This window comes from Ambystoma mexicanum, chromosome 10 (genome assembly GCF_040938575.1).
Source record: "Ambystoma mexicanum isolate Mex_15411 chromosome 10, UKY_AmexF1_1, whole genome shotgun sequence".
Classification (NCBI taxonomy): Eukaryota; Metazoa; Chordata; class Amphibia; order Caudata; family Ambystomatidae; genus Ambystoma; species Ambystoma mexicanum.
The window spans coordinates 1,607,266,125-1,607,280,244 of record NC_090932.1 but is presented as its reverse complement, the minus strand read 5'-3'; the positions used below and the strand labels follow the sequence as shown (position 1 = coordinate 1,607,280,244).

At 48.9% G+C, this 14,120-nt stretch overlaps 1 protein-coding gene across 1 annotated transcript in view; it reads right to left on the bottom strand.

Annotated features, from left to right (window-relative positions):
* MAPK1 (mitogen-activated protein kinase 1) overlaps positions 1-14,120 on the bottom strand; it is an 806,732-nt gene that overhangs the window by 409,311 nt on the left and 383,301 nt on the right. Inside the window, exon 4 of the mRNA XM_069619984.1 lies at positions 12,195-12,311. Coding sequence (XP_069476085.1) covers positions 12,195-12,311 — 117 coding nt within the window. The remainder of the gene's footprint in view (positions 1-12,194; positions 12,312-14,120) is intronic.

The window sequence follows — 14,120 nt, the reverse complement described above, 5'->3', positions numbered from 1 at the left end:
AACTTGGCTTTTAGCTCTTGAAAGGCCTGTTCTGCTTCTGTTGACCACTCGAAACGTTTGTTTTTTCTTAAGAGGGCGGTGATGGGCTGCACCACTCGTGAAAACTCTGGAATAAACCTGCGGTAAAAGTTGGCCAAACCTAACATGCTTTGGACACCTTTCACGGAAGTAGGTGATGGCCACTTGATGATAGCGTCCACCTTTCGCGAGTCCATGTGGACTCCTTTGGGTGTCAGAATAAAGCCTAGAAATTCGACCTCCATGACGTGAAAAACACATTTTTCGAGCTTAGCAAAAAGCTTATGTTGGCAGAGTTTTTCAAGGACGGCTCTAACATGTTTCCGATGATCTGCTTCTGAAGATGAGTACACAAGGATGTCATCTATGTAGACGACTACGCAAACATCTATGAGTTCTCTGAGGACATCATTCATAAAATACTGAAAAGCGGCTGGTGCATTGCATAGTCCGAAGGGCATCACTTGGTATTCAAATAGTCCATACTTGGTGCGAAATGCCGTCTTCCATTCGTCGCCTTCTTTAATCCATACCAAGTGGTAGGCTCCCCGGGGATCTAGCTTTGTATAAATGCAGGCGTTCTTAACTTGGTCAAGGAGTTCCGGAATCAGAGGTAGGGGGTATCTGTTCTTTACCGTTATCTGGTTCAGGGCACGATAATCAATACAGGTTCTAAGGTCACCTTCTTTTCTAGGTACGAAGAACAGAGCCGAGGATGCAGGAGACTTTTATGGGCGGATAAATCCATTGGCCAGGTACTGGTCCAGATACTGTCGCAAATGAAGATTTTCAGGCTCGGTAAGGGCTTAAATTCTACTACAAGGGGGAGTGGCTCCGGGTATCAGGTCTATTTGACAGTCGTAAGATCTGTGGGGAGGCAGGGTATTAGCCTGTTCCTTCTGAAAGACATCTTGGAATTCTTGATACTCTGGAGGCAATTGCGGTCCTTCGGATGTTGCTACCGCTAGGCCAATACTGGGTCGAGGATAACAAGTAGGTGCACACTCTGGGAACTGTATCGTCTTTGCTCGCCAATCAATTTGAGGATTGTGTTTCTCCAACCAAGGGATCCCCAGAATTATTTGGAACTGAGGGGCCTTGATCACATCGAACACGATTACCTCCCGATGTCCATCTTGGCCTAATAACGTCACTTCTGTGGTGGTATGGGTTACCGGTCCGGAGGCTATTTCCGTACCATCCACTGTGGTAATGACGTCTTTAATTACCTTAAGACAAAGGGGTAGGTTCATCCTGGAAGCCATCTCGCGGTCTACATAATTTCCAATCGCTCCGCTATCTATGTATGCTTTAATGGCATGCAAACGATCCGGTCGTTCTGGATTTATGAGGACCATTGACATTATGAAGTGCGAGGTCAAAGAACTGGTTTTTACGCTCGGCAAGCAGACCTCTACACTTGTCGGGCGAGGTCGTTTCCCGGCTCAGGCTTTTCGGAATTCTTATCAGAAGCTCCCACTGTCTTCTTCCGAGGTTTCACCGGGCAATCTCGGAGAAAATGTCCTGAATTCCCACAATAGAGACATAGCTGCAATTGTCTCCTGTCGCGTTCTTTCTGGGTTAGGGGACCCTTTACGACCCCTATTTTCATAGGTTCTACGGCTTCAACTCCTTTGGTGTGAGTTAGTGGCTTAGAGAATACTCGAGTTTCGAACCTGGAGCGGTCTGCCTTTCTGTTTTGTAGTCTGTGATCCAATTGGACCACTAAATCAATGTACTCTGAACAATCTTGAGGGGGATTCACGACCTGGGCTAGGACGTCTTTGAGTTTGCCACGCAAACCCCTGTGGAAAAGCGTGATCCTCTTGTCCTCGGGCCATCTGGTTTCTACGATTAGTCTGTTAAATGACGCAATATAAGCCAGAAGATCCTGATTGCCCTGCCGTAGGGAGAGGAGTTCGTTGTCCAGGGCCTGCCCCTGGGAATGTCTTGCGAAAAGTCTTTCCATATTGGCCTGGAAGGCCTGGAAATTGCGAAGAATCGGGTCATCGTGTGTAATCAGAGGGATCGACCAATCAGCGGCGCTGCCGCTAAGATACGAAAGCACAAAGGCTACTTTAGTCTGATCAGTCGGAAAAGCAGCTGGTCTACAAAGAAAGTGCAATCGGCACTGATTTATGAACACTGCAAACCTCTTAGGGTCACCAGAGAAGCGTTCGGGCGGAGCCAAAGGCACATTTCCGGGCAGATTGATTTGAACAGGATTGGCTGAAGCCGCCGGGGTATAGGTCCCTCCTGAATTAGGTAGAGGGGTTTGCCCCGCTTGTGTTTGTAATAACTGTCTGGCGAGGTCATCAGTTCGTTCTTTGGACATAATCAATTCCCATCTCAGGGCATTTGTTTCCTGGCGGGCAGCATGTACTTCAGCTCTTAATTCCCCTAGTAACTGGGCCAGTTGATCAGTGTCGGAAGTTTCCATAGCGCCTGGGTAGGAGGTTATTGGAGGGTTTCGCGTGCTGTAACGCTCACCTGATTCCCACGGAGGCGCTGGTCCCGGCTGAACTGTTATAGTCTCTTCAATTGAGAAGCGTAGAGCTCGGATGACTCTCTGGACTGGGCTTCCTCTTATTGACCGTATGGCTTGCAGGGTAAGGGTTCTGCAGCCGGAATAAAAAAGGGTTAATGACCGTTTGGCTGGACTTCCCCCTCACTAATCGCTAACTTTCCGAAAGTCCAAAGTCCTGGTGAGCTCTCACCTTAGGCGTATAAATGCTGGGCTCTCCATCCTGTGACTTATGCAGAGGTGCGTGGGTTACAGTTACGTCACTGGAGGTCCTCAAAGTCTTTTGTGGCCTTAGAAGTGGCACAGGTGCTGAGATGCCAAAAGGTGATGCCGCCCTTACTGCACGAGCGGATGCCAGTAGGTATAAAGAGTTTATAGTCTTGAAGAGATGGGCACCTTTAATGAAGTCTTTGCATTGTCTTTTTCAGGTGCCTGGATGCTGAGGGCGTGGTAACTGAGAGCGCGACAAGTGCGGTTGTACGTAGGTATGGGAATTTCAATGACACCTCAATAATGTCCCTTGTTTTCAGGTCTTGAGATGTTGCGGGCGTTGTTCGTCCGTTGCACGTGCGAAGTACGTGAGTATAATGATCTGTGACCTTATTATAGCACCTCTAACTATGTTACTTTCTTATTTGCAGGTGTCGGGACCTTGCGGGCGTTTTCCCAGTCGCGGATGCACGTGGGGAAACACGTAAGTGTTAGGCTTTCTTGCAGTCTTTAATGGCACTTAAATAATGTCTTTTCTTGTTTTCAGGTGCCGGGCTGCTGCGGTTGAAGAGATCGTAATACGCGCACAATAGCAGGTAAGAAAAGTAAATGCGGCCGCCTTCACCCGATTCCTACTTAACAATGTTCTTTGTCTGTACAGGTGCCGTTAGGCTGCTGAAGAGAAGGCCGCGAAGAATCCGTGAAAGCACCGATGGATCAGGTAAGCGAGCGCGGCTGCAAACGTGTTGCAACTTGCTAACCTTATGTTTCTTTTGCTTGCAGGTTCTGCCGGTGTCTGGATTCCTGGATAATAAGTATAGTTCTCGTGTCTTTCTTCCACAGGTTGCTGAGCTGAAGCTGGAGATGTCACTGGAATGCTGGAGCTGACTCGGTGAGCGTCCTGCTGCAGATGCAGAATAACGCGAAGCACGTTTTCCAAATCGGGCGTGGTTTAAATAGTGTCGGAGTGATTGGGTGTCTTCTTCCTCAGCCTCGCCCAGGTAAAAGAGTTCCTGTCTTCCAGAGCTAAGGAGTGGCACCAGCCCCACCCAGGTAAGAAAGCAGTCCCAGTTCAGGGAATAGTTCCTCCCAGCAGAAGGCTGGGGACTTCATCCTGCCAGCATTTGCAAAGGTGAGTATGCAGCATGGTCTGCTACAGGTAGGTCCACCCAAGCACCTTTGCAAGAATTATGAGCCCGGCGCCCCTGGCGCCGGGACTGAGGTTCCTTATGAGCCTGGCGCCAGAGGCGCCAGGACATGGCCCAAAGGGCCCCAATAGGGGTTTCCTGGAGCCGGGGACGTGGGTTGTGAGCCTGCTTCCGGGGATGCTGGGCTTGACTTGGCTTCTCGGGAGCAGTGCTGATGACATTAGATTAGTGGTGTGGGAGAAGGCAATTGCATTGACCGGTCTTGTCAGACAGGGAAGAGTCTAGGAAGACTCCAAGGGTCTTCACCGAGGAGGAGACAGGAATAGTGCTGTTGCCAATGGTGAAGTTGCAGTATTTTTGGTTGAGTTTTGACAGGGTTTCTTTGAAGCCTAGGAGGATGATCTCGGTCTTGTCTCCATTGAGGCAGAGTCCATTGGCAGCCATCCAGGCTGCTGAGTCTTGGTCACAGGATCTGGTGAGGGGGAGGAGAACTTGCGTATCGTCGGCATAGTTAGTGTAAGCAATGTCGAGGGAGTCCAGTTTGTCGAAGAGTGGCTGCCTGGGGAGGGGGTTAGGTAGAGGGCAGTCATTGGCTGGGGGCAGTATGACCCAGAGCTCAGTGGTTGGTTTATAGGAGAAAGACAGTTCAGAATGAAACAAACTGTTTTTTCTTTTACCGAGGATTCCCAGCCTGACAGGGAATATTCATGAGCATGTGAATCCATGCCAGACCCCATGCTGGAGAATAAATAGCCCACCATCTGGTGAAATCCTGATCTATCTGGAGGCTGGTGCGTGCCGTTACCAGGAGGTGAAGGCTGGGTAATGTGGCGTGGTGGAGGCAGGCCGCACTGGAATGAAGCGAAGCGGGACAGGACATCAGGAGTGAATGCTGGGTGACGACTTGGAGCGGCAGAGGCATCCTGTGGTGGAGTGAGGCAGGACGGGGACGCCACAGACCGGCAGCTGTAGAAGGCATATCACCAGTGCACCTTGGACTGGGCAGCACTGTATGGAGTGGGAATCCGCGGCGGTGCTGGGGGGGGGGGGGGGGGGTGGGGGCAGTGTGAGGAGACACCTGCGGCAGTGACCGGGCTGTCTAGTTGGAGCCATCCGGGTCGCACGCAGGGGTGAGGGAAGCCCCAGTGGATGAAATATCCGAGGAGACTACAGCGAGACCAGCTGCGCTGACTATTGGCGTTTCGCCTACTGAGGTGCCCACGCCTCAAGCTGGATGGTGGCCCCCCAATATGTAACACCGGCACAGAGAGGGTCTGCAGTCTGGAGCGGGGTGGGGGGTGGGGGTGTGAATCCTGCTCTTATTTTTGAGTAGAGGGCTCTATGCATCGATCCCCGGGCGAGCACTGTACAGGTTGGACTGTCGGATGCCCATATCTTCACCAAAGGGCCGGTGGAGATCTTCATGCCTCGTCGAAATTAGCCCTGGTGGAGAAGGCATGCCTCACAGGCACTGCTCTTGGCGCTGGTATATATCCCTGGTACCACTGCAGATAAAAAACACAGACGAGCTGTCAACATTTGAGAGCTGCACACTTCCTGCCGTGCCATCAGTGTTAAGGGAGCCGCCCATACCGGCAGACCTGGGGGGGTGCACCTGAGGTGTTGGTCTGGTGCCAGTCCCCCAGGGAGAGATAAACGGAGTCCCTGATGGCCAGGTGAAATCAGCGGTGGGACAGGGTCCCTCTCCAACCCGACGCGGCTCCTTGGAGCCGAGCTTTTACTATGGAGACACTGCATGTTGTCTGACCTGGGAGTGGGGTGCCACTGTCCACGGAGGGCTGCGGGAGATTGCCCTGCTTGCAGGTGGGAGGCCTACAATTGGGGTGCAGGATCAAGGGAGACCCCAGCATCTAGTTGACAACCATCCCAGGTCAGAGAATATTGGACATTGGGGCAACCCTTGAGCGCTAGCCAGTGCGTCTAAGGACCCTACGAAGGAATGGGCAACGGCTTCAGGAGAGCCGTTGGCTGGGGGCGTCCGCGGCTGAGAAGCAGAAGGAGCCACTGGTGGAATATGCAGCACTGAATTCCACCCCACCCCTCCTCTGCGGGAGAGGACTGGCTGCCCCTTTCCCTCCGAGGAATCTGCGAGCCGGCCTGCATTGGAATGACATTGACACCCCCAGGCTGCTGCTGGTGTTGCTGACAGGAGCGCACAACACCAGCATGATCAGCAATGTCTAACCCGGCCTGAGTGGGATGGAACCCTTGCTGTCCACCTAAAGACTTAACCCCCCAATACGGATGGAGAGTCCAGAGAGCGTATTGGGGTACAGGGTCTCTGGTGTTTATACAGAGTGGCAACAAGAGGGGAGGTTGCATGACCAAGGGAAACGAGAGACAGTCTCGTATGCACTTCTCCCAGAAGGAGGGCCTGAGCGGTGGAGGGGAAAAGATGCTGTTGCCTCAAGATAACACGGACAAACCTAGCCTGTCTGGTCAAGAAGAGGACCCCTAGAAATCCAGTAGCGAGGCAACAGCATCGGAACCAAGCCTGGTGGTGGCAGAGATGCAGACCAGATTTGCATCTATCAACACAAAACTGGATGGCATGGACTATAAGATCACTCGCCTGTCCTCTCTTAATTGGACTCAGAGGAAAGAGGGTCTCCCGCCCCTTCTGGAGGTTCAAGGCTGCCGCCCTGTCCGACATAGTATTTAGAAACGAGGTGCCTAGCATTGTCAAATTATACTTTCAGGAGAACCTAGGAACTGTCTCTACGATTATCTCCATGTGTGACGGGTTCAAGGTGGTGCTGCGGGGGGCGGGGGGAATGTCGGTCCCTGTAACGGAGTCTGCTAAAGACCATACGCAGACAACTGAGAACAAGCTGGAAATCAAACGGCACGAGTGTGGGGTTGAGGAGGGAGCCGTAGTAGGACAAGCCTCAGGGAAGCACTGATCGCATTAACATTTTGGCAGACCGCGAGAACAAATACCCAACACCCGCGGCAATGGTTCGCTGATATGGCGAGGAGGGTAGGCCGGGCAGAGAGCTGGCAGCCCTGATCAGACTCAAGGAGTCAAGGTTTTCAATGCCATGAAAAACGAAGCCAACGAAGCGGTCAACAAACCTGACGCTATCCTGGTCGTCTTCCGCCAATACTACGGGCACCTATATACGTCTAGGGGGTCGCTCCCAGCCCTGGAGCAATATGTGCCCGAGGCGGCTTTGCCTAGATTACAACAAGAGGCCCTTGTGCAGACTATTACATATAACAACATTCTGCTTGCCATACGCTCCCTCCCTTCAGCGAAGGCTCTGGGCACGGATGAAATCACGGGCGAGTTCTATAAGGAGCTAGGCCCTGAGATAGCTCAACGTCTGCTGTCCATTTGAGAGGAGGCGATGAGGGTGGGCCATCTCCTCCTGACTATGTGGGAGGCAGTAATCACTGACACTTAAACCCGAGAAAGATACTGCAGAGTGTTCCTCGCATCACCCCATCTCTTTGCTGAATCTCGACATGAAGATCTTTGCTAAGGTGCCGGCAAACCGGCTGCTTCCATACATCTCCACCATAGTCCAGGCAGACCAGTTAGGCTTTATTCAGGGGAGGTCGACCTCGTTCAATCTGCGTAAACTCTTTGCAATACTGGCCCAGATAGAACCCAAGGTACAGGTGATGCTGGCGATGCTCGCTATGGAAGAGGCGTTCCACTCCGTGAAGTGGAGCTATTTGAGGTGCTGCGACAGGTGGCTGCTACGGAGTCGGCAGTGCGTCTGTTGTACACTGGCACGAATGCCCAAATTGGTCTGGACAGCAAGCGATCCAGGTTCTTACCCCTGGGCTGGGGAACGAGACAGGGCTGCCTGCTGTCGCCACTGCTCTCTGCCCTGGCGATGGAACCGATGGCGGCCCGGCTACGTAAACTGCACCTGGCGAGAGGGTTGGTGATGGGAGGGCACAAGGGAGTTGGTATTACTGTATGTGGATGACACTATTTTATACCTTAATGCTCCTGGGATTAACCTAGGTCTGCTCTTGCAACAAATAGCAGAATTAATTTGGGCTTATAATAAAGTGGACCAATGTTAGGCAGAATCCTGTGCAGTGCCCTTAGGGACCACTACACACAATTAAGATTACAGGTGGCAATACAAGTTTTACCTTTGGTACAAGCCTGTACTACTAAGTTATAGTGGTAGCAGTAGCAGAGCAGCCAGGCTTATCTCAAGAGTATATGAGCAGTAGCAGAGATTACACAAAGGGACCACAATTACTATGACTCAAGCAAACACTGACTCAAGGTTTCAGGTAAAAAATGTAAGTAAATTTATTGTTAAGCCATCAGTTATAAACACAACACCTCTATTAAACTTTAAACACAACCACACGTTAAATATACTACAACTAACCAATTCACTTTGTACAGTAAGTCTCAAGGTAAGTACCCTGTGTTTGAATTAACCGGTGTTATGAGCAAAACACGATACCGCGGATACGGTTGCAATCACTTTGACAGTTCGGTCTACTAAATAAACGCGTATCCGTGGCATGAAATGCTACCGGGGCAAAAACACACTTAACACTTGAGATACCCAGAGGGAGATGGAGGCAGAAAAAAAAAATCACAGGCAATATTTAGGTTAGGCAGACAGTATTGAGAAACACTCAGTAACAGGAGTTCAAAAGTCAAAGGGTCGGAGCCAGGTTTAGATGACACCGGAGGCCTGTGCCGAAGATCACACCGTTAGACAGTTCACGATTCCGTATAGCCCAAGAGTACTTGAATATTGTCAATGTTCGGAAGCAAAAGTTATAAAAAGGAGGGAAGACAAGGACGAGCCTTGGAGATAAAGAAAAGGAGTTCACCCAGTTTCCTCGAGTAGAAGACAGTACCTTATTTCCACGATGCAACTGGAGCCCTGGCAGTTGTTCCTGTTGGTTCCCCACAGACCCACGGTTCCTGGAGCTTTGTTGTGAAGGAGGACGTCTGAAGGGGGTCTGCACCACACAGGGATGAAGCCGGCAGCAGTGACAACGAAAAGTTGTGCTCATTAAAAACAGGAGAGGCTCAGCAGGTGGCTATCCGGACCACTACAGCAGTGTGCAGTGATTTCGACCACGGCAGAGATCTCTGGCTGAGGATGCGCTGGTTATCCCCACCAGGCTCAAGGAAAGACGACTCCGGGCTGGATCTTCTCTTAGTCGTCGAAGGGTAGATAGCTCAGGACTGCAGCAGGCTTCACCGGAACGGGGAAGTTGCAGCAGCCGTCGTTCTCTCCGCTTCTCTTCGGTTCCTTGTAGTTCCAGAGGCGACTCCGACTTCTAGCCCAAGAGACCTGCCTTTTATGCGCAAAAACCCCCATTCACACAGCCTGGCTGTCAATCACGCAGCAGGGTGGTTTTCCAGCCGGAACAACCACCTCAGCCAATCATGGAAAAGTGCGACTTGGGTTTCCTAGGATACCCTGTGCAGGGGGTGACTACACCCCTCCCTCACATTCAGCCCACCTAGACACCCAGGCGCATTGAGGAGGGCTTCTCTGCAGAAGCCCGCCAAAAAGACGGTGAACAAAGAAGGCGAACCTAGTTTGCCGCACAAAGTAAAACACAAGGACTTTAACAAAAAGAAATGGCGAATAAACCCAACCGGAGCCAAAAGAAAGATGATTTGGTCAAGCGGTTTTATGTTCGAGACTAATATAATAGCCAAGAACAGTACCACGTTTATCTAATATAATCGCGGTAGAAAAGTTAGGATAGATACCACTGCTACCAGCCAAGTCTAAATGTTAAGAGCAAAACAATGCTCAGGGAGGTACAGACAGAAAAGGGGTACCGATTAGTCCTTTCCAGTACTCCATGTAGGGTGGGGTGTACTAGGGTCTGTGGTAAAAATGACTATGTAAAGTAAATGGCAACTTTACCTTTCTCTGGGGGACAGTAGGCAGCCCCAGCGAAATGGAGTCAGAGGGAAGTCCAAAAGACAACCCAGGGTTACTACACCGAGGGTGCGGTGTAACCCATACAAGAACAGGGGCACCTGGAGTGGTGTGCTCCAGTGCCCAAGATCACACAATGAGTAAAAACACATAGGCCAAAACACATGTAAGAGTGGAAAAAGATGTACACTCTTACCAGGTGGAAAAAATAAACTCCAGAAATCCAGCAAAGCTGCTGGGGGACTCACTAGGTGAGGGAAATTAACCCTAGAAGAAGAATTCTCCCTAACAACCAAGTCGGTCCTATTCCAGTGAACGAGAGCACGATCAAACCTGCCGATATTGGGGGGTATAGATGGGAGCAAAGGTCAGTTACGTACCTTGGGGTGCAGGTGAGCCATGATGCTGGGATACTGCTGGAGGAAAAGCACATTCAACATCTGAATGCTTAGCGGTATAGGGTGGATAGGTGGTGCAGGCTTCTGCTCTCGCTGCTGGGTTGGATTGCAATTGCTAAAATGGTGATAGTTCCCAAACTTCTGTATATTTTTCAAAATATCCCTGTATGGCCGTGAGCTGGATACTTTGCCGAGGTGCGGGCCCAGCTGGTTACGCTGGCATGGCAGGCCCCGAGAATCAGCTGGGATACCCTGGCCCTCCCCTGGGAGTGTGGGGTGCCGGACGTGGAGCTGTACTTTCTGGCTGTGCAATTATATTTCGTGTCCTACTGGATGCCGGGGCACCACGACACCCCCATGTGCACATCAAGAGAGGCTCTGTTCACCCTTTAACACTACACAAAGGTTCGTAATATCGAGGAAGGTGGCGGATAAATGCACATTTGACCCTGTGTCATGTACGGTCCATGCATGGAACTGAGCTTTGAAACCGGTGTGGATCGATATCCCATTCAACCCAGGCGTTCGATATGGAAAGTCGAGTGCCTTCCACCGACATGTGACGAGGCTCTATTGCAGGAATGCAAAGGGGCAGGGATTGAATGCATGGTGGACCTGTATCCTGGGGGTTCATTCGTTTCCAGAAAAAAATTTTGTTGAGATGATGGGAGGGGGACTCCATCGTACACTGCAGTATTCTAGAACCCGTGCAAAATTTAAAGCATGGTTCCCATCGTTTTCCAGCATCCCACAGACAACTGCGCTGATGCACTACTTTGTTTGTTCCCTAGTTGCGAGGCGATTAGTCTCTACGATATATGGGCTTATCCAGCGAGATACCTTCCCGGGAAACTCAAGTGCCAACGACAATGGGAGGAGGCAGCGGGATCCCACTTCACAGACAAACAATGCGATCACATAAAATTGCCCACACACAGGGGCCATTTTTAGCACACAAATGCAACTGATCCAGCTCAAAACTCTACACAGGGTGTACCTAGCTCCAGCCCGCCTCCACTTGTTGAACCATGCAAAATCGGGCAGCTGCCCAAGATATGGCGATGAGTCTGCTGACTTTATCCACATGTTGTGGTTGTGCCCTAGGCTGCGGGAGTTCAGGGAGGAGGTGGTGGCGGCAGTCCCTGATATGCTAGGAAGGGCAGTGGCATGCAAATTTCTGTGCTGTATGTTTGGATATAAGAGGCTCCCAAGCAGGACTGGAAATTTGATTACATCATGTATGATAATGGCGAGGCAGTGTATTCTAATGAAATGGAATGGTCCGACCCCTCCTAGGGTACAGACCTGGCTCAGAGACCTGGTGTGGCTTAGTGACGCGGACAAAGAATACAGACTATTATACAGCCAGCAAATCAAGCCTGGGAACGTTTGGGGCCCCTTTGTGACCTTTCTCATGTCTCAAAGCTCGGAGTCAGGGGAAGAGGCGCAATTGCCCACCCTATAGGATGAGAACTATGACCGGTTACAACCCATTTATGAACAGATGGGCTGGGAGGAGTCCAACGGCCAAGGTAGTTACCACACAGCTGCATGCTACTGTGGGGGAGTCTCACAGCCCACCAAATGATATCTTACCTGCATACCACCTTGTGCATGTGCCTCAATCTGATGCCATGTTGTTGATTGTATTGAGATGTAAATCACTTAATAAAGAAAGTTAAAAAAAGAAAAAAACAAGTCCCACTGAAAAGACAATTGAAATTTAAATAACTGATCAAATAAATGAGATTGAATTGACAGTCTGATATGTTGTAATTACCAGTTATTAAACTTGCATAATTGCAGCCTACCCTCTTCAACACGACATCACATTTTTACATAACTAAACAAACTTTAAAGATGGAAAACAAACTATAGTATTGCTGCTTCAACGTTGAGAAATCTGTTTTTTTAAACAACAATTAGATGTTTACATTTTCCATTCGCATGGTTAGTGCCACTTGGACTATATAGCAGTCCTTACCTTGGAATTTAACATTATCTCTGGTGCCCGGTACCACCGAGTAGCCACATACTCGGTCAGGAACCCTGTGTGGTCATGATCCGGATCTGCTACACGGGCCAGTCCAAAGTCACAGATCTAGAGTAAAATGGAGAAATAAGCTTTGTATTGCTCTCATGTATGGGGTAATATATCAAATAAGGACACTGAGGTAGGAGTAACAGTAGATGTTTGAGAGAACAAATAAAGGCAAGATATGCATCTACGACACTACCTTTTTACAGTCTTGATGATATTTGTATTAGTTCAGAGTTGCATGCTATGCATGTCCCATCATCGAGTGAAAGTTACAGAGTATTACACGTTTCATGCCAAGTAAAAGTAAGGGTTGACAGGGGTGTTCTGGTCATACATTCCCTGCCCTACATATGCAGGTACTCCTATTGCCCGATGGTGCTTACAATCTTAGATTGTTTTCCATGTAAAGTGAGATTGATTGGAATGTTATGGAAACCTAGTGTAGGTTTACCTACAAGGCCCCCCCTTTTCTGTCAGGTAAGTTACCTCAGTTTTCTACAGTACCCATGGCTGGGTGGGTGACGAGATTAAACAGACATTCCAGAAAGAGAATTACATGGTAATTTGGATGCTCGATTAGATGCACATGCTATGCATAGATCAGCAAGTAGTACCCGTAATTGGTGGCAGGTGGTACAGTAGAAAACAGGATTGTGCAGTACTGTCAGCCTTAAGAGTTTGGTGTCATTTGAGTTCTAATGAATTACAGAGTTTTGCAAACTTACAGAATCCCATGGTGCGGCCTGCAGAAAGTATTTGGAGGAAAAATGTACTCGACTAAAATGAGCTTTGGGCATTGAGATCAAGTCTTTCTTGCAACTGTACAGCCTTCTTAATGCCAAATCTTGGCTCACTCAGAATGAAAACTAACCCACAACACTTACAATCTCTATAGATACTTTCGTACTCCATGCAATCTTTGTAAATACTTCTGTGCACTATGATATCTATGCACATTTTATGTAAATACGTACTATCCATTCTACTTACCTTTCTTGCTGGTAATGTTTTTTATTCCTGTAACTGTATGTATGCATATCGGTCTGTACCTAAGAAATGTGCCCAGTTGCCTCAGGGCTCGGTGCACTATATAAATAAAATACAACACACAAGCTATCTTGCAATTATGAATTTAGTTATAGGTTTGCCCCCTTTTCTTGTAACCAACAAAGCTAAACTGACTTACCTTTTCGTATTGTCTTGGTTCAACATCGCACTATACAGACATATGTAACATATGCAAAGACTTATGCCCTGGTCTGTGGGCTTAGGAAGTAATACATATTTAGGGCTACCTGGGTTACCAGTGCGCTTAGGTATGTACAATTTAGCACGCTATATTGTTAGTAACAAATTGATGGCTGAAAACTCCTGGTTGCAGAGACTCGGCACCCTGTCTCATCAAAGTTAAACTGTAAAAATAAGTGCTACCAAGAGTATTGCGCTTCTCTCGATCTTCAATATTCAACAAAATTCAATTGAACATTCTCGGATTGGGTTAAACCACTATTTATTGGTTGTGCTCAGCTGACACTTGTTTTGACCACTGGTTGGGTTTGATGAGATAAGCAGTAACAAAAATGTAATTCAAACTGAAAATAGAAAGAAAAGGGCAGATGGTGCGAAAAAATATAAGAACATTAAATATTAGAATAGGGTCTTGGTTCAATGATTCAACATCTCTTTACCTCACACAATGCCATCACCCCACCTTGTGGTATGTTCTATTGCCAATTTTACATCAATACTTTTCTGGGAGAGTAGTTGTTCACCTACACCCATGTAAATCCAATTCAAGCTTATGGTGCAAATAGATACTGCTGAGCTTAACATCTGTCATGAATATCATTATGTGTACCAGCATGCTCC